Source organism: Pseudochaenichthys georgianus, chromosome 9 (assembly GCF_902827115.2).
Source record: "Pseudochaenichthys georgianus chromosome 9, fPseGeo1.2, whole genome shotgun sequence".
Classification (NCBI taxonomy): Eukaryota; Metazoa; Chordata; class Actinopteri; order Perciformes; family Channichthyidae; genus Pseudochaenichthys; species Pseudochaenichthys georgianus.
Window position 1 is genome coordinate 38,181,115 of NC_047511.1, and position 21,710 is coordinate 38,202,824.

Consider the following 21,710-nt stretch of genomic DNA (forward strand, 5'->3'; position numbering starts at 1 on the left):
GTAACATTTTGAATGTAGGACTTTTACTTGTAACAGAGTATTCCTACTCTCTTCTACTTTTACTGAAGTAAAAATATCTGAGTACTTCTTCCAGCTCTTGATTTTAAGATGTTATTATGAAGATATTGATTGTAGAGAGCAGAACATATATTATTGATAGAGTTGTTGAACATATATTATTGAGAGAGCTTCTCTGAAATAACGCTGACGTTGCCTTTCTGTTTGCTACGGTTTATTTTGTATAAAGAAGACGGAAGTAAATCAAGTGGGAGGGACGAAGGCCATCACTGCCATCCCTACGACGCCTGTCACGGTAAGGTGTTTGTGGAGATTTCCTCTTCAAATTCATCCCGAAGCCACTCTAATTTTAACTCCAGAAGGTACGCTAATTCGTTTGGTAAGGTTTGAGCCAGGCGGGTAGATTAAGAGCTTAACTTCCTTAAGCCGGCCCTCAGAAGGTCATTTTCGAAGAGAAGTGGTCAGGCGCTAGCTGACACTGACAGGCACACTGCTAGCATTTAGCACCAGGTTAACTCCGATAACTACTGCAATCATGCAGGAATGGGCGAATCAGTTATGCGTAAGTAATTGATCGAATAGCACCGGGACATTGCAGACCTGTTTTCACTCATTTAAACTTGTTTTAGCTTTCTTTCCTCTGAAACACTCGAGTCTGCTATGCTAACGTCATGGTAGCCTGATGCTATTCAGCTAGCGAACCTTTCCTCTACCTTTGTGGCTAAGTTAGCAGGAATAACTCAAACTTAGCTAATGTAAAGCACTCGTATTGTATCTCTGCAAACTATTTAAGGGTGTCCTTATGACGGCGTGAGTTATCGTACACATGTACCGAAATGTACGAGCTTCGTCGTCAGTTGCATATTATTGGTTAGCTTGTGGCTAACAGCCTTATGTTTGTGAAGCTCAATTAATAATACAACTTGTACGTGTTTTTAATGAAACGCAGGTCGTTGTCATGAGAACACATGATAACTGTTAGGCCTTTGCCATTCATTTAGACTGGCTGTCAACACCACTCTCTGTTAGCATCACTGCCACTGCAAGTTCCATTAAATTAACATTATCAGGATATTGTTGCGTAATAGGAAGTCAGTCATGTTAATGAAAGGCTAATGCAATTATTATGTATATAATAATGTGTAATGAGATACCATCTGTTTCATTCAGTGTAGGCAACTGCTAGGGACAACATCAATATTTACAGTGGTAATAATGTGTCCTATCATGATTTAATGTTATACATGATGGCCTTTTGTAGAAAAAAGGATGTCAGTTGTCAGAGATATCACAGTATAGTCATTAACATTGTAACCAGAAAACAACCCATGTATATGTGCGGCAAAACTCAAATGTGATGACTATTTACACAAGTCATGTGTTTCTTAAAGGTACACACAGATCAAAAGACAAATGTCATGTTCAATGTTTTTCAGGAAATCAGTTGTTTTCTTTTGACTTTTGAGCACCATTGCTCATATTTTAGAGCATGAAGTATTGTTGCATACAAGGAGAAGATCCTTCGCAGAGAGGTGCTCCACCAATAGTTGAAATGTACTATAGTTACTGCAGAAGCCACATAGATGCTGACCAACAAGATTCAGGTTAAAACAAGACATGGTGCCTGTTCTCTCTGCGAAAACCATTGTTTTCTTCTGATAGATCACTGACATTTGTTCAGGAGAAGACAGGAATTCCTTTTATTTCCCTGTGTCTGCACTTCTGGTGTTTCCTGTTGCTCTTGGATGCTCCAAGTTTCCACTGAGGAAATATTTCACCGCCGTCTTTCTCACCCTATATATCTTTTGCAGGAGAATCGACAATTTGGATCCAAGATGACGGACTCCAAGTACTTCACCACAACCAAGAAAGGTCTGATAGCTCATTTGATAGTTCATAAAACAAAAATAATGTTACATTTAAAACAAGTTATTTCAGTTCTCAATCATTTCCAGCATCCATTCATTGTTTTTCAAGTTACTGCTGGACCTTTTGGCTTATCAGTCAGCTGGGTGCAGCTAAATTATTATGTCTGCTTTAGGTGTTGTTAGTCTTATTAAATGAAGCTGTTCAGTGGTTTCAGATTAAGGTTTTATTGAACATATGCAGAGCAACTTGATGCATATCACAGTTTAATTACCGTACATCTTTAAATGGCTTATTCGTGGTAATATTGCATGTATAAAAAATATGTGTAATGTGTATCTGTAAAGCGCTTTGAGCACTGGAAAAGCGCTATAATAAATGTAAGGAATTATTATTATTAATATTTAAAGATTTCCTTCGAGACATGAATGCTTATTCTGTTAAGGTTTGAATTGTTAAAAATGTGTCCCCTGTGTAGAGATGTTGTCACTCTGTTGTTGCCAAACCCTGAACAGCTCTGATCAGATTAACCATATGGAGCATTAGTTAAGATTGAACTTGTGCCGCTCGTTTTATTTGTGTGGCTCTTCCCATGGAACGTTGTTCCCACACAGGGCTTTGGAAATGCAAACGGAGGAGTTTAAGTGATAGTAAACTACTGTTTGTAAGGACAGCTTGAGAGTTAAGGGCATGATTCTTCTTGTATGTGCTTTTGTTGTGGGTCTGCCCAATGTTGCTGTGGGAAGCCTGGAGCTTACATCTTTAAGGAGATTGGGAGTTACAAGCTGTTTACACAGCCTGGGAACCTCAGTCAGTAGACTTGTATCTAAGCCAAAGATTGAGTACTAAGAGTATATGTGTTTATACTCAACGTCAAAACACCTCCGTGTCACAATGCGATGAAATGTTTGGTCCCTTTCAGTTTGGAAAATAGCAACATAACATCTGAACAGATTGGAAAATCAGAGATCAGCTTAACATGTTTATGATACTAATAAGAATATGTATTTGTTTATATATGTACCACGTAAAGGTATGCAACATTTCATGTCATCCAATTGATACTCAATTCTAACTGTCATGCACTCCCTCCAGAAAGCAGACGCACACGTAAAGCAGAAACGTATACAGAGTTTTGCGTGGAAAGTTGTTAAAAGATCATATTGAATATGAAAACATATACACCCGTCAACAGTCGGGCGGCATGACTTGTGTGCTCTCATTGCCATGTTATTGGAGCTGTTATTCAGATGCTTAGAACGCCACATGCAAGAGCTGCACATCCTGCTGCTGCTTTGCATTCAAAGCTTTCTAGCCATTGATCGCTTAAAGGCCTATAAGGATGCAGCCGGTTTTAAAAGGGTTGTCAAGGGTGCACTAACTCTTTGAATATTAACTGAAAGATCTGGAAGTTTTGTTTGATATATGAATAATGGTAAGACGAGGCTACCTTAGTCAGACGGTTACACAAACAATGCAGTGGAAGGGACATTGTTTAAAATGCTTAATGTAAATGTTGGCAAATAGCTGGTGGAAAGATCTGTGCAAAGAGAGTCTGGCAGCTCGTGGAGGCGCATACAGTAGATGCAATGAAACTGAAGAGCACGATGGAAGTAAGGTTAAAAGAATATATACAGAGAAGTGGCAATTCACCGATGAATGGGTGAGACGAGATCTGCTTTTTTGTCCAGTCTTTTAGTAATACAATGAGTATTTAATGACATTGTTTGTTATGCAGTTTTATGGCCATTTAAAAAAAAAGTGTTTTGTTTACCAGCCATTAGCAGATAGACCAGAAAGTTCACTTTGGACCCGAGATGGATGCTTTACTACAACCTCAAAGTCTCTTGTATAAAAAAAAACCACTCCTACTCCCAGCAATATCAGACTCTGCTGAGAAAGAGCTCAATGCGGCCCACTACTCCTTTTCACGTCCCACATCACAAATGGATTACATGGTGTGTGTGATTGGATTTGTTCTCTTGTGTGTGCAGGGGAGATCTTCGAGCTCAAGGCGGAGCTAAACAGTGATAAGAAAGAGAAGAAGAAAGAGGCTGTGAAGAAGGTCATTGCATCCATGACAGTTGGCAAGGATGTCAGGTGAGTGAGGATAGTATATCTATGAAACATCCACACTGGAGAAATGCAGGATAACGACACCTTGTCCTTCCTGCAGTGCTCTGTTCCCGGATGTTGTGAACTGCATGCAGACGGACAACCTGGAGCTGAAGAAGCTGGTCTACCTGTACCTGATGAACTACGCCAAGAGTCAGCCAGACATGGCTATCATGGCTGTGAACACCTTCGTAAAGGTAAAGCTCAATACTAATGCTAATAAAGCTTTATGTATATAGCACTTTTCATACAACACGTGCAGCTCAAAGTGCTTTACAAAATGACACATCACAAGTTAAAAACAAACAACAAGTTCCCCTCAGATTATTTGTTAAGAACTTAAAAGGTACATGCAGCAATAATCGATTATTATTCGCCAGGGCTGTCTGATTTTCGATTTTGATCATGGTCAGTTTCTGGCATCCCTATTTCAGAGTAACGTAATTGTGAGAAAAAATGATGACCTTTTTGAACCGTCATTTAGGACTGTGAAGACCTGAACCCTCTGATCCGGGCCCTTGCTGTTCGTACAATGGGTTGCATCCGTGTGGACAAGATCACCGAGTACCTCTGTGAGCCGCTGAGGAAATGTCTGAAGGACGAAGACCCGTATGTGAGGAAGACGGCCGCTGTGTGTGTCGCAAAGCTCCATGATATCAACGCCCAGCTGGTGGAGGACCAAGGCTTCCTGGACACCCTGAAAGACCTCATCTCTGACTCCAACCCCATGGTACGACCTCTTTGTTTAAACCAGACACATTTCCACAGATTTGACCCAGCTGGCTTCAAGCCCCTCTGCCTTTCCCTGATTAGCCCCTTTGCTGGCATACAAATATTTAACATGTTGCCCAAGTTGTGTTATTAAAATGACCTCTACTTTATATCTTAATACGGGTTCGAAGGGCTTTATTGTCATATGCACGGCTACAGTGTAGATATGCTATGGAAAACCTAGGGTCACGGCTCCTACAACAATGCAACATAAATATATATAAGACTTAAACTAAATAAAAACAATACATTTAGTGCAACAAGAATATCGTCCGCCACAAATGGATCTCATAAAAAATAAATAAATAATTGTTTTTAAACAAAAAATGTGGTGGTCTAATGGATAGTGAGGTGGGCTGATGATCGGAAGGTTGTGAGTTCAAATCCCGCCTGGAACACCACCACTAGTGTGCCCCTGAGTAAGGCACTTAGCCCTCGGTTACTCCAGGGAGAATGTCCCTGTAATGGCTCATTGTAAGTCGCTTTGGAAGAAGGCGTCTGCTAAATGCCTAAATTGTATTTTTGGGAGAACAAACCCCACAGATCCTCAACCCCGGTGTGTCTCACTCATTAACAACGCAACACAGAGCAACAAGAACGTTGTCTACAGTAGCCATGAACTCGCATGTATTATCTTATTTGAGGAGGAGGTGGAAGCGTGGACCACCCGAATAGGTTAAGGGGCCTTTGGCTTTTCTTTAAAATAAAATAAGATGAGCTAATAATAGAATGAAATACAATACTGCTTATTGTAATAATAACTGGGGGCTTCAATTGTTCTGCTGGCATTCATCCATCTATATGTATATCTATCTATTTATTTAACTGTTGTGTTCATCTTCAGGTTGTAGCGAACGCAGTGGCAGCGCTGTCGGAGATAGCAGAGTCTCACCCCAACAGCAATCTACTGGACCTGAACCCTCAGACCATCAACAAGTTGCTGACGGCTTTGAACGAGTGCACAGAGTGGGGACAGATATTCATTCTCGACTGCCTGGCCAATTACTCACCTCGTGATGACCGGGAGTCCCAGAGGTGAGAGAGAGCCTTCATAAACTACGCATGGCAAATGCACCCATTCACCCCGATTTTGTATTCTTATTCTTTATCAGGATCCCCGTTAGCACTAGCATGAGCATTGGCTATTCTTCCTGGGGTACACATACACACACACATACACACACACATACACACACACATACACACACACACACATACACACACATACACACACACATACACATACCCATACACACACTAAAACAGCTCATAATTTTATGCAATTTACAGTGCTATATGAAATGGAAACTAAAATGGTCATCCAATTTTAGCCATCATAAGGCCAAACAAATAAGTGTACATAATAATACATACTAACCCACACGTTTAATTTCCCTCTCTCTTTTCTCTCCCGATATCAGCATCTGTGAGCGTGTGACCCCACGGCTCTCCCACGCCAACTCTGCAGTGGTGTTGTCAGCCGTTAAAGTTTTAATGAAGTTCATGGAGATGCTGCCCAAAGACTTGGACTACTATGGCACCCTCCTGAAGAAGCTCGCCCCCCCACTGGTCACGCTCCTCTCTGCTGAGCCCGAGTTACAATATGTGGCCCTTCGAAACATCAACCTCATCGTACAGAGACGGTAAATGTTGGGAGATGACATGTGGACGCTCTTTAGTATTCTTTAGACTTTGGGAATATCATAACATAATGAAAGTAGCATTTTACTGCGACATGGTACATTTTCCACAAATAACAGGGAATTATTTAAATGTTTAGCCCAGAGATCCTGAAACACGAGATGAAGGTTTTCTTTGTGAAGTACAATGACCCAATCTATGTGAAGCTGGAGAAGCTGGACATCATGATCCGCCTCGCATCTCAAGCTAACATCGCCCAGGTAACACATCCACAGCTGTAATGCTTCACTGAGTGAACACCATTATCTTTGGGGTGCCTTAAGAAAGCAAAACATGTTGATGCGTGTCTGTGTGGCTGTAGGTTCTGGCTGAGCTGAAGGAGTACGCCACTGAGGTGGATGTGGACTTTGTCCGTAAAGCGGTCAGGGCCATTGGCCGCTGTGCCATCAAAGTAGAGGTGAGTGGAGTTTATATCACGCTGCCGTCACATGTTTAGTTTGTATTTCTCTTTAACTATCAGCGATGTTGCACAGCAATAAAACATCATTTATAAGATTCCTCCTTCTTAGTTTCAAACTACACGTTTCTGGAGATGTTCAAATTCACTGTTAGCCTAGTTTGATAATACTGATGTAACTGTAGTAGATGTATGAGTTTGACAGCTTGACACTGATGGAAGGTTTATTACTCAGCAGATTGTTACATATGCAACAATATGTTAATTATTATAATTTGTTCTATATTGCGACAATATGATTTATGCATATTAAAAGCACACAATAAATATGCGTTTGTCCAAAGTGTTTTTTTTCTGCAGCTGAGTCATGACAGATTTCTTCTTCTTTCCATTTATTAGCAATCAGCGGAGCGCTGCGTCAGCACGCTGCTTGACCTCATCCAGACCAAGGTCAACTACGTGGTGCAGGAGGCCATCGTGGTCATCAAGGACATCTTCCGCAAGTACCCCAACAAGTGCGTTCAGTGAAAGGCATCAGTGTGGTCCTTTCACATTATTTCTTTACACTTCGTTATGCAGATTCAAATCTGTATCAACTATTCATCAGGAACTGGTGGAAACTGATTCTGCTGTAAGGCTGTTATTATTCTCAAAATGACACAACGACGCCTTACACCTCTATCAAAGTCTGACGAGGCTTTATAGTCCGCCCGTTTAAATTGAGACATTTTCAGATGCGTGATGTATGAACTATTTTGTGCTTTGCATTGTTGGTTGGTGTACACAGTTACTCATGCATTCCATTGCACCCTGCACTCCACTTGCCCTCAATATCATTTCCCCTGTCCCTCACATATTCAGAGTGAAAGCTCATTACACAGACGAAGTGGTTTCAGATTGGCATTTATCCTGAAATGCATGCAGGTGAGGTTTTGGGCCATTCCTCAGTGACGGTGTGTTAATGGTGGACCGCTCATACAACCAGGTAGATTCATGGAGCATGACGCAGTCCTCTCCCACACAACTCAAAGTCATCCGCGAGTCACCGAGGGAGCAGCTTTCAAACGTTTCCAGCTCGACATGGCTCGAGCCTTTTAGCTACATGACTCATTCAAACTTCTGCATTTTCTATTAATCACATATCAACTCAATCTTACCGCCTCAGGCCATCTTGTAATAAAAGCATTATGTAAATGTATCGTTATGGGTAAATTGGTTTAGATAACAAATGCCTGAACCACATGAATTAATCAACGATTGCAGAAAAACATTTGCTGGTTGAGCGTCGAGCAATCGAAAAATTCACCCAGAGCTAAAAGGAGAATAAATATTGGATTTACATTTGTCGGGCTGCCAGAACAAACAACTCTCTGTCTGAGTGTGTGTGTGTTTAAAATAGTTGCCATTCCTAATCAGAGATGGCAAAAGTACACACATCCTTTACTCAAGTAGAAGTACAGATACTCGTGGTCAAAGTAGAAGTACTGACTAAACTTCTTTACTCAAGTAAATGAGTATGGGCTTCAAAATGTACTTCAGTAAAAAGTACCCATAACTACCATCTGTTTTAAAGAGTACCTGACCTCCCTTTATATTAATAGAACAATAATGTCAATGTTAGCTAATGAATGTTTCGATGCTAAACAACGGCAACATTACAACATTCTAATTGGTCGATCTTCTTTAGAGAAGACCAGGAAGTGATGGATACACGGATCGTGTTCAAATCAATAGGCACGCAATGACTCTAAATAATAATGATCACGCACCAAACACACATTCAGACTAAAGGAACCAGCTGTTTGGAAAATGAGAGAAGTAGAAAGTACAGGTATTTGAGTTCAACATGTTAGAAGTAGAAAGTACAGGTATTTGAGTTCAACATGTTAGAAGTAGAAAGTACAGGTATTTGAGTTCAACATGTAAGAAGTAGAAAGTACAGGTATTTGAGTTCAACATGTGAGAAGTAGGAAGTACAGGTATTTGAGTTCAACATGTGAGAAGTAGAAAGTACAGGTATTTGAGTTCAACATGTGAGAAGTAGAAAGTACAGGTATTTGAGTTCAACATGTGAGAAGTAGAAAGTACAGGTATTTGAGTTCAACATGTAAGAAGTAGAAAGTACAGGTATTTGAGTTCAACATGTGAGAAGTAGAAAGTACAGGTATTTGAGTTCAACATGTAAGAAGTAGAAAGTACAGGTATTTGAGTTCAACATGTGAGAAGTAGAAAGTACAGGTATTTGAGTTCAACATGTGAGAAGTAGGAAGTACAGGTATTTGAGTTCAACATGTGAGAAGTAGAAAGTACAGGTATTTGAGTTCAACATGTGAGAAGTAGAAAGTACAGGTATTTGAGTTCAACATGTGAGAAGTAGAAAGTACAGGTATTTGAGTTCAACATGTAAGAAGTAGAAAGTACAGGTATTTGAGTTCAACATGTGAGAAGTAGAAAGTACAGGTATTTGAGTTCAACATGTGAGAAGTAGAAAGTAAAGGTATTTGGGTTCAACATGTGAGAAGTAGAAAGTACAGGTATTTGAGTTCAACATGTAAGAAGTAGAAAGTACAGGTATTTGAGTTCAACATGTTAGAAGTAGAAAGTACAGGTATTTGAGTTCAACATGTAAGAAGTAGAAAGTACAGGTATTTGAGTTCAACATGTGAGAAGTAGAAAGTACAGGTATTTGTGTTCAACATGTAAGAAGTAGAAAGTACAGGTATTTGAGTTCAACATGTAAGAAGTAGAAAGTACAGGTATTTGAGTTCAACATGTAAGAAGTAGAAAGTACAGGTATTTGAGTTCAACATGTGAGAAGTAGAAAGTACAGGTATTTGAGTTCAACATGTGAGAAGTAGAAAGTACAGGTATTTGGGTTCAACATGTAGAAAGTACAGGTATTTGAGTTCAACATGTAAGAAGTAAGAAGTAGAAAGTACAAGTATTTGGGTTAAACATGTGAGAAGTAGAAAGTAAAGGTATTTGGGTTAAACATGTGAGAAGTAGAAAGTACAGGTATTTGGGTTAAAAATGTAAGAAGTTAAAGTAAAAAGTCGTCAGAAAAATAAGTAGTGGAGTAAGTACTGATACCAGAAACATGTACTTCAGTACAGTAATGAAGTATTTGCACTTTTTCCCACCTCTGTTCCTAATACATTTTGGTGTTGTACTGTGTGACTGTTTCCAGGTACGAGAGTGTGATTGCCACCCTGTGTGAACACCTGGAGTCTCTGGACGAGCCTGAGGCCCGGGCCGCTATGATCTGGATCGTGGGAGAGTACGCTGAGCGCATCGACAACGCCGACGAGCTGCTGGAGAGCTTTTTGGAGGGTTTCCACGATGAAAGCACTCAGGTGGGTTAATGATAGTTTTGGGGGAACAGCCTGTGCTGGCAGTTCGAAGCACACATTGTTTTTGTTCCTGGAAGCCATTAAAGCGATGGGTATGCTGCTGCGGGGCAATAGAAATGAAGGGGGCATGTCACACTGCAGAAAACGTGTTCTATTTCACTGACAATCTGGTACCGTGATGGAAATGAAAGTATCCTAGATGACTATTATATGTTGTTTTACTGTGTTTATAAAGAGGTCATGGGAGTTATAGACACACTTCTTATCAGGGACACATTTTAGAGCAGCCATATCTCACTCTGAAATGTGTTGCACCAGAGAGGGTGGGATAAGGACAGGCTCTTCTCCGTTGGACCACTTTCCCCTGAATAATGGATGCATTTCCACATCGCCTCGAAGAGCCTTTTCGGGTTTTAAGTGATTTTGTGGGTAAAAATAAATTCGTTATGCATAAAACCTTCCGTTTTATGCTGTTTTCGGCAGATTTCATTAGTAGTTGGAATATCTACTGTTTAGCGGGGTGTGGCTTTCGTGGAAAACCTAAATGTGTTTACTGTGGTTCAGTGCAGGCCATTATTAAAACATCATCATTCAGATGCACCTTGGAACTGTTTTGAGGACCATTTGACTTCCACCCGCTGCATCTGAACTTGGCCTGTGAGCAGTTGTAACGTATGGTTTGTGTTCGCTCGGTCCTCTAGGTGCAGTTGCAGCTGCTGACGGCAATCGTCAAGTTGTTCCTGAAGAAGCCCACGGAGACCCAGGAGCTCGTGCAGCAGGTGTTAAGCCTGGCCACACAGGTGAGATGAAACACTGTCACATGTGATGTTTCTACCATCGTATTCTACATGCTTTCATCCTCACTTACTACTCTAAACTTGCACTCTACGTGTGTGTTATGTGTTCTATTCAGACTTCACTTTTTGAGTTTGCTGCTTTCTGTATCTTTTCAAAGGCGGTCTATTTTAGTCCATCGTTCCAGGGCACTGGAGTATGGTAATGAACATATGAATATGAGCCTTCAGCTTCTCTTAGTAATGACTGCAGTGGTTCAGGCCGTTACCCTAATTGTGTTTTAATGGTTTTATGTTGCCGGCATTTGCAACTTTATTTCGGAAAAGTATTATTTAGCCAAATAACACCAGTGCACGATTATTATTTCAGAATTGACATAAAACGATCAACTTAACTGTAATATTATCATGAATAAGATACTGATGAATTGTAATCATGTATAATATTATCACCTCAGTAATAATAAGTTGTCTTTCTTTGTCCTCCATTATCTATGTAAGGGATGACGTGCAGCGAGGCGCTCATTATGGGGGAAAGAACAGATCATCAGAGAGCCGACGCCAAGCGGACGGTTCTTGATGAGACTGAATGACCAAGTCGCTGCACATTATCCCGCTGATTACACGGCCATATACTAAACTAACGACTCGACTCCCAATATTAATTGAAATTATTTTATTGACTTAAAAATGATCGTATTTCTTCCGCTCAGAGAACAAAAACCCCGTTCCACGACGCACCAACAGCTGGAACTGTGACAACAACAACTTTATGGCAGCACTCGGCACTGTCCAACTCTGTTCAGTTTCTGATCCACTAACAAGTCCCTAAACTCTGCAGAGCCCATACCGTGTTCCTGTTAGAGTTTACTTCCTCTCTGCCTTCTTCTGGGCATTTATCTGACGTCCAGTGCTCCGTCTTTTACCCTCTTTTACTTTCTCTTTCTCGATCCTCCTTAGCAACGGCAGGAACTGCTTCGATAGTGTTTTTGTGGACCTTTTTGATTACAGATTTGAAAAAGTCGCTGCTTGCTTTAAAAGTAGCACAATTCATTATGTCAAACCTTGGAAAGTATCTAGATATCCCTGCCCTGATGCCAAAGTAACTGGCAACTGAATATGTGTCGCCGTTTGATGTCTATGTCTGGACCGCTGCGTAAAAGGAGGGGTTCTGCCCGTTACTTCTCCGCTGTTTCCTTGTCCCAGTTTGCTTTTCAGCCAAACTGTATACAGTTCAATCAAACGGACTTCTTTGTGCAGATGTGATCGTCCTTAACAACGGTCAATTAGTCCTTGACAGCGGTCTGTCTGTTCTGGATTAACAACGTGTTACGTGTTCTGAATTGGCCGATCAGAATCGAGTATTCAACTAAGCCATTTAATAAGAATAGGAAGATGACATCAACTATGGTTTCAGTCGCTCTGATACAATGTTAACCTAAAAGTGAACATCATATTCTGCAGAAAAGGAGAGAATAAGATCATTAGTTAATATTGATTAATTCACAGCATAAACTGGTTAATATCCATGTGTTCAACATCATTGGATGAACCAGATGTATACATTTAGTTCCTGCTCTTGACAGGCAGAGAGCAGCAGCGTGTAAAATGAGCCTCATAACTTAAAACAACCTCATCACAAAATGTATCATTTATTCATCAAACCCATCCTTTTAGAGCCCCACATATCATCTGCATTTTTTAACATTTTACGCCGCCCATAAATCTAGATCTGTCTCGGTTTAAATGAGCAAAGACAAAGAAGAGTTTAACATGAAGTATTCATTAAGCATACTTCATTTATGATAATCCTTCATCCTCTTTCCTCCGTCTCTCTGCAGGACTCCGATAACCCCGACCTCAGGGACCGTGGGTACATCTACTGGCGTCTGCTCTCCACAGACCCAGTGGCTGCCAAGGAGGTGGTCCTGGCTGAGAAGCCCCTGATCTCTGAGGAGACGGATCTGATCGAGCCCACCCTGCTGGAGGAGCTCATCTGCCACATCGGGACTCTGGCCTCCGTCTACCACAAGCCCCCCAGTGCCTTCGTGGAGGGCAGCCGCGGCGTTCAGCACAAGAGACTCACCAGCAGCGCTGGATCGTGAGTCCTCCTTTTCTTTTGAACCATGCAGGAAATGGGTTTGTTTCACTTCAGAGGATTACGCTTCTTGATTCTGCTATTATTCGATGCTTTCCATGCGTCGTTGGAATCCTTGAAAGTTGTGAAGGCCTTTTTTATAGTAAAAGGTTTAGGGTTACCTAAAATCAACCTGAATAGATTACATTTAGTTTTGCTGACACTTTTATCCAAAGCGACTTATAAGTACAAAAACCATAAAGATTCAAAATCCAATCAACAAGGAAAGGGCAACCATATTCACTTCAAGAAAGTCATACCGTTTTAAGTGCTGGTGAATTAGTTACAAGGCCTCAATTAACATCTTAAGTGCTTTCTTTTATTTAAATGTATTTGCATAGACATGGGTCATTTCATTTCTATTTGACTTGGCACTTCAGCTCATTGATAAAGCTCAATAGAGTGTTTTGCTCTGCTGTGTACTTTGCCATCACTAATGACACTAATTGAAAAGCCTTCTGGCTCTCAGTATAAAAATGGCTAATAATGCCGTGTTGGGTCTTTGCCCTTGATGGAACTGGGCCTGTAAAGCCCCTGAGAAATCCTTGACTTTTGATCGTGAAGAAGGTGTGGGAACCCAATTGTGTTTTCCTTTACAGGGGGTCCGCGGGGTCTTAAAGTATTAAAGGTTGATAAATCAGTTTAGCGAAAATGAAGGCTATTAAAAAGTGTTAATGAGCATTTCCCAAGGTCTTACATTTTGTAGCTTGTTTTCAATAAGTATATAAATGGTCCAAGAGGTTGTATTCTACAGTCTGCCTGAATGTAGTCATTGCGTAGGTGTGCAGTGTGATTCTGTGTAGTTTAGTTATGGCATCCTGTTGGGTTTGACGTTATCTGAACAGGACATCGCACGCTCACTGCTTGATAGCGCGAAGGTCCGTTTACGCCGGTTGTTAAACAGCATCGTTATGGGGAAATGCAAGTCTGCTTCCAAATGGTTGGAAGATAAGGAGGAAGGACAATCAATACTGTATATAGTCAATGTGAGGTGAAGTGTGTCGCCAAGGTAACCGGTTAAAACTCAAAGTGGCGATGAGGTCTTAAAATGTATGGAAAGGGTCTTAAAAGGTCTTCCATCTGACTTCAGGACTCCTGCATATACCCTCACCCTGCTTTAACACACTTTCTAGCAGTTTCATTCCTTCGTGCCTTTACATGCAACTTATCATACACACATCTAATTTGCAAAACAGTGATTCATATGAATGACATAAACAAATTACTTACTTTTTTTCCCTGCTAGTGGGGAGAGTGTTGAGAGCCCAGATACGGGTTCTGCTGCTGTTTCTGAGGCGCCCCCCGCTGTCATCCCATCCCAGGGAGACCTCCTGGGAGATCTGCTTAATCTGGACCTGACCCCCACCACCAGCACCGGACCCCCACCATCCGCCGCTCCTGGCATGCAGCTGGGAGCTATGGACCTTCTTGGTGGAGGACTGGACAGCCTGGTAGGTGTTCTACACGGCGCCCTTTGAGTAAAAATCGGGTTCTGAAAGGCCATCACACATCTTTATTTATTTTAATAATTGGCTTAATGTCAATGATGGATAGATTATAGATAGATAGACACACAGACACTTTGTTGATCCCAAATTGGGAAATGTTTGCGTTGCAGCAGCATAAAAAGACAATTGACAGTAACAAAATATAAAGCGGGGACATAGAGACAGTAGATAGATATGTCACATTGTGTCACAGCAGCAATGTGTTCAGGCAGACGTGGAAAAGTATAAATAAGAAAAACGATAAACAGCAAATATACATATCTAGATATATACAGTAGAGAAGTCATGTACCTCAAAGAACACACAATATAACATGTTCTTGATAAGTTGGAGTGTTCTATAAAAGACAGAAATATAGACCTATATTACAGGAGCAGAAACATCCATTGTTCTTCTTTCCTCCCTTTCCGTGCTTTTCTTATAATTTTTCTCTTGAACTCTGGTGTGTTTTCCTTCCTTTCGTTCATTGCTGCACCTGCAGATGGGGGATGAGTCTGAGCCGGTAACTACATGGAGGGAGAGGGCAACATTTTTGTAAACCATGTCGGGGCATTTCAGAAGATTGATTTAATCACTGCCGTTTTAAGTTCTCATGCATCCGTCTGACATTTCCATCCGTCGTCTGTCATCGTTTATCATTGTGACATCTGCAGTAAGCATGCTGTTAAATCCTTAAAGTCCATCTCTTTTCTTATCTCTGGGCTGTTTTTCAATCAGCCGCCCATCCCCCTGCGGACGGACACCCCTCAGTCTCCTCAGCCCCCGCATCAGTCCCCATCGCCCCCAGATTACAGCCCCACTGAGGTTGCTCCTGGAGACCACAATGGATCAGTAAATGCAACAGCCTACAGTATAACCCCTCGTGTCCCCTGTTGAACCACTGTGTTCTCTGAGTAGCCCCCCCCACCCCCCCACCCCCCTCTCTCCAGAAGTGATCCGTACCTGTGTAAATGTAGTGTTGGATGGTTTCTTTCCCACTCCATTCAGGGTGAGATTTGAGTAAATCTTACCTTTTTTGTTTCTGCTGCAAAATATTGTCCTCCATGCTCAGCAGTGTGTGGAGTCACTATATTGCACCACTTGTTCAATGTACCCCCCACCTTGTCAATAGAAACCTTTAGTGAGTAGCATTTGACCTAAAGACTCCTCATCCTGACTTGTACAGGCAGCAAAAGGTCAGTTGCATAAAAAGAAAATCCTCCTCTTCCTCGATCTACTTCCTGTAAACAGTGAATCCTCATAGCCACCATTAATCGTACAAATAAATCTCGTAGACCCTCACCCCCATTCAACCATCCTCCAGGATATGATTTAACGTCGTACCAATAAATAACCTGAATCTTTTTGTGCTTCTTCCCTTCCCACAAAGCTCGGTGGAGACATCGGAGGAAGTCCTGCTGTAAGTCATCTTGTCTGAGTTTTTGTCGATTCAGATTTCTCAGTACTGAACGTGTGAGAGTAACGTGTTGCCTTGCGGCCCACAGATGGGGGCTGGTTTCGGAGCTCCTCCGGCTGCAATGCCAGCTTCCTTCAACGCCCCCATCAGCGGCGGTCTGGACGACCTGTTTGATCTCGGAGGTGGTGGTATGACGATGGGAACCTACATCCCCCCTAAAACGGTGAGTCTTGATAAGCTGGGATGTGACATGTGTATGACTCGGCCTATCATAACAACCTCATCTCGGACCCAAACCATGTTCTGAACAGCGAATATGAGCTGCTACCATCTCATGGGAGATGCAGTATTGGTCTACTACAAATAAACACGACGTTTATCTTCTGTTAACTTGGTTTATTCCATCAACGTGCATAACCCCAATACAGAGCCATTAACAGTGGACCTCAGGCTCCAGGTCGACTCAGACTGACTGCGCATGCGTGTCACAGCCTCAAGAGGGCAGCCTAGTCTACCGTATGGCCTGTAGTACAGACGCAAAGAGATGACATGTTAACAATCTCATATCTTTTTAAAGAAATAAACAAAACAAAAATAACTTTACATTGCATGAATCATAAAACAATCATTCAGTGGCTTAAAACAAAAATGTTTAAATTCCCTGAGTAGTCAACATAAATTAGGGAAACATTTAAGAAACAAATACATAAACAATGTTCCGTTTCAACAGACACTTTGACCCAGATCCCATTGTCCTTCACAGAGTGCTTTCAAGAGCACTAGAGCCGAAGCTCCTTTTTTTGTGAGACAGTCAGCGAGCTGAGATTGTGTGTCTGACCAACGCCCCTGCTTGATCCTCTTGCTCTGTATGAGCTCCTTAATGCTACTGATTTCCAGCCCGAGTCTCTTCTCTGCGACTTGTTTTGTGGACTTGAGCGCGTCGAACAGAGAGTGGTTATCAGTCACAGAGTACAGGGGGTGCTTCAGTCCAGCATTTCCAGCAGTGAGCTCAGAAAATAGTGTGGCTAGAAAAATTGCATCGTCTACCCCATCTGACATGGCAAGAGTTTCCCCTGCAAGGGTACTGCGACCACTCGTCTGATTTCCTTTGAATGCCAACAGAAGTGTTATAGGTGTGCCTCCCTGTGTGCCTCCCTGTGTGCCTCCCTGTGTGCCTCCCGGTGTGCCTCCCTGTGTGCCTCCCTGTGTGCCTCCCTGTGTGCCTCCCTGTGTGCCTCCCGGTGTGCCTCCCGGTGTGCCTCCCTGTGTGCCTCCCTGTGTGCCTCCCTGTGTGCCTCCCTGTGTGCCTCCCTGTGTGCCTCCCTGTGTGCTTCCCTGTGTGCCTCCCTGTGTGCCTCCCTGTGTGCCTCCCTGTGTGCCTCCCTGTGTGCCTCCCTGTGTGCCTCCCTGTGTGCCTCCCGGTGTGCCTCCCGGTGTGCCTCCCGGTGTGCCTCCCTGTGTGCCTCCCTGTGTGCCTCCCTGTGTGCCTCCATCTGGGAGGTTTCCAGATGAAGCATCACTGAAAACTATCAAGTTCAAGCATCACTGTTTCCCAGATGTTGAAATCTGAGTGTCACCTTTTCAGACTTTAGCTTACGGATGATCTTATTGGCATCATGAACAGACTGTACTGTTGCCCCTTTTATATTAGAAGCCAAACAACATGAATCAAACATTACGTCAGGTCTTGTCTGTTTAGCAACCCATAGGATCTGTCCTATTTTTGATCATAACTGCTCTCTCCGTTTCGTTGAGGGGTTCATTTCTCCGTGTGGCCCGACTTGCTTGTATATAAATATCCCTGGATAGCTCCATACCCTGCACGAATGCAGATTTGATGTCCATAGAATGGACTTCCCACTGGTTTTGACATATCACCGATAAAATAAGTCCAAGTGAATCTGTGCCACATGTCGGGGAGTCTTTCGGTAACTCTTGAATATTCAGCTCTTCAAAACCTCTGGCAACAAGTCGGGCTTTAGGCACTATACCCTTGGGAGTGTCCTTAAGACTACAAACCCATCTGGTGGAAATGCATTTCTGCCCTGCATCTTCAACTTCCTCAAATACATTATTATTGTGCCAGTTCTTTATGAGATGTCTTTGGTTACAAGTACATCAGCTTCTGTCTTCTGTTTCAATGTTGAGATTATCAACCTGTGAGATATCAATTGGTTCCTTTTGCCCATCACTCCCATCATTCTCTAGATGTTGCATGTTATACCAGGTTTTATATTTCCCCGTAGCCTTGCCTGATCTCCCTAAGACCCTCTGTTCATATATGTTACAGTCTGTCCTGTTTTTAAACCCACACCTGCCGAAGGGGCAGGATTATTGTGGGCATTAGGCCTCTGCGCCATTTCAGTTTGTGTTGCGCTACTCAAAGTGTTTGGAGGGTCCATCGCTTCACTTGTATTGGCTTCCCTGTCACCGAATTGTTGTTCATTCTCTGTATTTTGCTCACTGTCTAAACTACCAGTTGCATTGTTTATACCTTGCTCACTTCCTGCTTCTGTGTCGGCATCATTTTGTACCGTTTGCTCTTCATTAACCTTTGTGTTCACCTTGGAAAGCCTAGAGTGATGCACTCTCACTAGGCAACCACCATGCCTCACACAAACAACAGCCCCACCCTGACCAATAACTATCCCTGGTCCTTTCCACTCAGTGCATTCAGCTCGTTTGTGATACACCTCGTCACCCATCTCATATTTCTCATCTGTGGGTCTGAGCTGCTTCCGTAGTGCTCGTCTTATCCTTTCTGAGCACTCGGCTTCAGTAAATGCTTTTCTAGAGGCATGAAATGTGCTCTCCTACTCTAGCACTCATCGTGGTACCTTCTAGCGCAGGTGGTTTATCAACCAGTACAGAAGGAAGGTTGGGGTTCTGGCCAAACACCAGTTGATGAGGACTGTAGCCGTGCACATTGAGCATACTGTTCTTAGCCATGAGAGCCCAGTCTCGGGCTGTTTGCCAGTCACATCCTTTTCCCCGTCTGACCTTCTGGATGATGTCGGTGAGGGTCTGATTGTGTCTCTCCAGTAGCCCATTGCTCCAGCGGCTGTGTCCTGCCGTGGTTTTTGTCTCAGTGTTAAAGTTCTCTGCCACGTCACGGAACTCTGCATTGTTGAATTCTCCTCCATTGTCACTGTAAAGCAGGGGTGTCAAACTCAAGGCCCGGGGGCCAAATCCGGCCCGCGACTTCATTTCATGTGGCCCGCAAGAGCTCTGAAAGAATGTAATATGTTTATTATATGGTTACAGGCCGATTTACAGATGCACGATGTCCATAAACTACATGTCCCACAATGCATCTTATATTAGATTTTTTTTTTATTGTTACTTTTTTTTCAAAATGTCTTTTTTTTTATTTAACTGTCACTTTTTTTTTTAAAATAATTTTGTGACATTCTCACTGAAGAGACTTGCACTTATTTGCCCTAGACTTCTTCTTTCAGACGTAGTTATTTATGAAGCTTTTACCCTATTCGATAATAATCCAATGCAGAGGCAATAAAGTAATATAATACATTATTTTATATATATTAAATATTTATATATGTATTTTTATAGAGTCTTAAAGTTACAACCGGCCCTTTGAGTGCAACCATAATGCTGATGTGGCCCGTGATGAAATTGAGTTTGACCCCCCTGCTGTAAAGTCTCCGTGGTGGGCCGTGGACGCTGATCCATGTATGAAGGAAAGAGTTCACCATCACAGAGGAGTTCTTTGTTTTCACAACGCTTCCAGCGCTGAAACGTGTAAATCGGTCAATGATGTGGAGGTACCATGAACTTGGTTCCAACTCGTGCAGGTCCACTGCCACCGTTTCATTGTGCTCTGAAGCCAGAGGCAAGACCACAGCTGGCTTCGGCTTGATCTTGCTGCATCTCTGGCATATGTCACATTCCTGTACTATTTGTTGTAAAATAGTGTCACAATCTTTGTCTTTATTTCCCGAACTGCGGAGGAGTCGCCGTAGTCTTTCTGCGGAGGCGTGACCAAACTGTTTGTGTAGTTTCAGGAGAGCTTTGTGTTTCTCATTTGAGGTCATATTTTCTGTGACTGTAAGGACCTCATCTTTCATTTCAATTTGATTCAATCCTGTGTCCTTGTCTCTGATATCTAGACAGTCGTGTCCTGAACTGGTGAGTTTAAACATCACAGCTCTATCATTCTCCATGTCCAAGATGGTTCCTGCCCTTTTCAGTGAAGTCTTACTCCGAAGTAGTGGGATATCAGCTTTGACTACTTCAGTTTCCACTCGACATTTCGTCTGTCCTATTTTGGCAGGCAGTTTCAGTATTCTGGAGGAATGCACTATATTTCCATCTCCAAGACGGAATGGTCTGGAGCTTGGAGTTTCACTTTTCACAATCTGGTTCACTTGACTTTGACTGAGATCAGCGACGAAGCTGTCCAACCATCTTTCTCCACACACTGTGCGGGTACATGCAGTGTCAATGAGAGCCGTCCCTAAGGACTCAGTTAGGAATACCTCTGATTCAGACGGTGAGGCTTTAGTAAACACTGCAATGTCACATTCCTCTACCTTTGTTCCATCTTCAGTTAGCTTTACTTGTTCGCTACTCTTGTGAGGACGGTCTTTAGCCCAATGGAACGTGCTCTGACATATAGCACATTTTGATCTCTTACCGAACCTATCCAGTGACTCACCTGTGACGGTTGCCTTTGCTGTCCAACTTGTCCAAACTGCTGCGTTGTTGGACGTCTGAGTCTTCCTTGTGAGCGTTGCTCTGTGAATAACGCTTCATCGTTAACGTGTATTCCGTCTGATGTGCCGCCTTGCACTCTCCCCCCAAAGATCCTCTTCAGAGCGGACTTCATTGCAGCAAGCGTTAGTTCTGTACACGCAGTCAGCGCCATTTGTCTATTTTTCTCGTCTAGACAAGCCGTGTCCAAAAGTTTCAAAGCTAGCACGGCGTCAGGAAGAGTCATGTCGTACTTTTTCATTCGGTTGCATCGCTGTTCAAAGTCAATCACATAGTCCGCCATGGACACGGAGCTCTCCTTTTTGATGCAGTCAAAAAAAGAGTAAGCATCGTATGCGCGGTCTCTCTCTTCTTTGAGAAACATGCCATCTAGTTTTGCGAGCAGTGTGTCCATACCATTGTTGTTGTTCAAATCCACAGCGGGTATTTCCATGGCGATGTCCCTTGCCCTTCCTTCCAGCCCCAGCCCAACGACGAGGGCTTGTTTCTTCTTAAGTTCAGGAACCAGCTGACAAATGGCGATTTCATTTTTCCAACACTCGTATGGTCGGGATTCGTCGAACTTCGGTGGAACTTTGTAGTTGGCAGTATCCATCTTCTGCTAACCATCCTCTGCTACCAATGTTAGTCTACTACAAATAAACACGACGTTTATCTTCTGTTGACTTGGTTTATTCCATCAACGTGCATAACACCAATACAGAGCCATTATCGAACAGCGGACCTCAGGCTCCAGGTCGACACAGACTAACTGCGCATGCGTTTCACAGCCTCAAGAGGGCAACCTACACTACCGTATGGCCTGTAGTACAGACTCAAAGAGATTACATGTTAACAACAGGGTCCCACGATTCAATAAAGTCAGACTGAAGCATCCTTTGTGCATCAGTCAATCCTCACAGTAAACACAGAGCTGAATCCCA

At 42.6% G+C, this 21,710-nt stretch overlaps 1 protein-coding gene across 4 annotated transcripts in view; it reads left to right on the plus strand.

Annotated features, from left to right (window-relative positions):
• The first annotated feature begins 247 nt into the window (after positions 1 to 247).
• ap1b1 (adaptor related protein complex 1 subunit beta 1) overlaps positions 248 to 21,710 on the plus strand; it is a 37,707-nt gene continuing 16,244 nt past the window's right edge. The window contains exons 1-16 of one of the 4 annotated variants that reach the window (XM_071204413.1): positions 248 to 313; positions 1,830 to 1,890; positions 3,879 to 3,984; positions 4,061 to 4,196; positions 4,484 to 4,729; positions 5,615 to 5,805; positions 6,192 to 6,413; positions 6,551 to 6,671; positions 6,773 to 6,868; positions 7,268 to 7,383; positions 10,056 to 10,221; positions 10,920 to 11,018; positions 12,854 to 13,113; positions 14,396 to 14,600; positions 16,027 to 16,056; positions 16,142 to 16,276. In XM_071204413.1, coding sequence (XP_071060514.1) covers positions 1,854 to 1,890; positions 3,879 to 3,984; positions 4,061 to 4,196; positions 4,484 to 4,729; positions 5,615 to 5,805; positions 6,192 to 6,413; positions 6,551 to 6,671; positions 6,773 to 6,868; positions 7,268 to 7,383; positions 10,056 to 10,221; positions 10,920 to 11,018; positions 12,854 to 13,113; positions 14,396 to 14,600; positions 16,027 to 16,056; positions 16,142 to 16,276 — 2,166 coding nt within the window. In that variant the 5' untranslated portion in view covers positions 248 to 313; positions 1,830 to 1,853. Of the gene's footprint in view, positions 398 to 467; positions 581 to 1,829; positions 1,891 to 3,878; positions 3,985 to 4,060; positions 4,197 to 4,483; positions 4,730 to 5,614; positions 5,806 to 6,191; positions 6,414 to 6,550; positions 6,672 to 6,772; positions 6,869 to 7,267; positions 7,384 to 10,055; positions 10,222 to 10,919; positions 11,019 to 12,853; positions 13,114 to 14,395; positions 14,601 to 16,026; positions 16,057 to 16,141; positions 16,277 to 21,710 lie in introns of those variants that run through there. The other 3 variants (XM_071204414.1, XM_071204415.1, XM_071204412.1) reach the window with 3 other exon arrangements.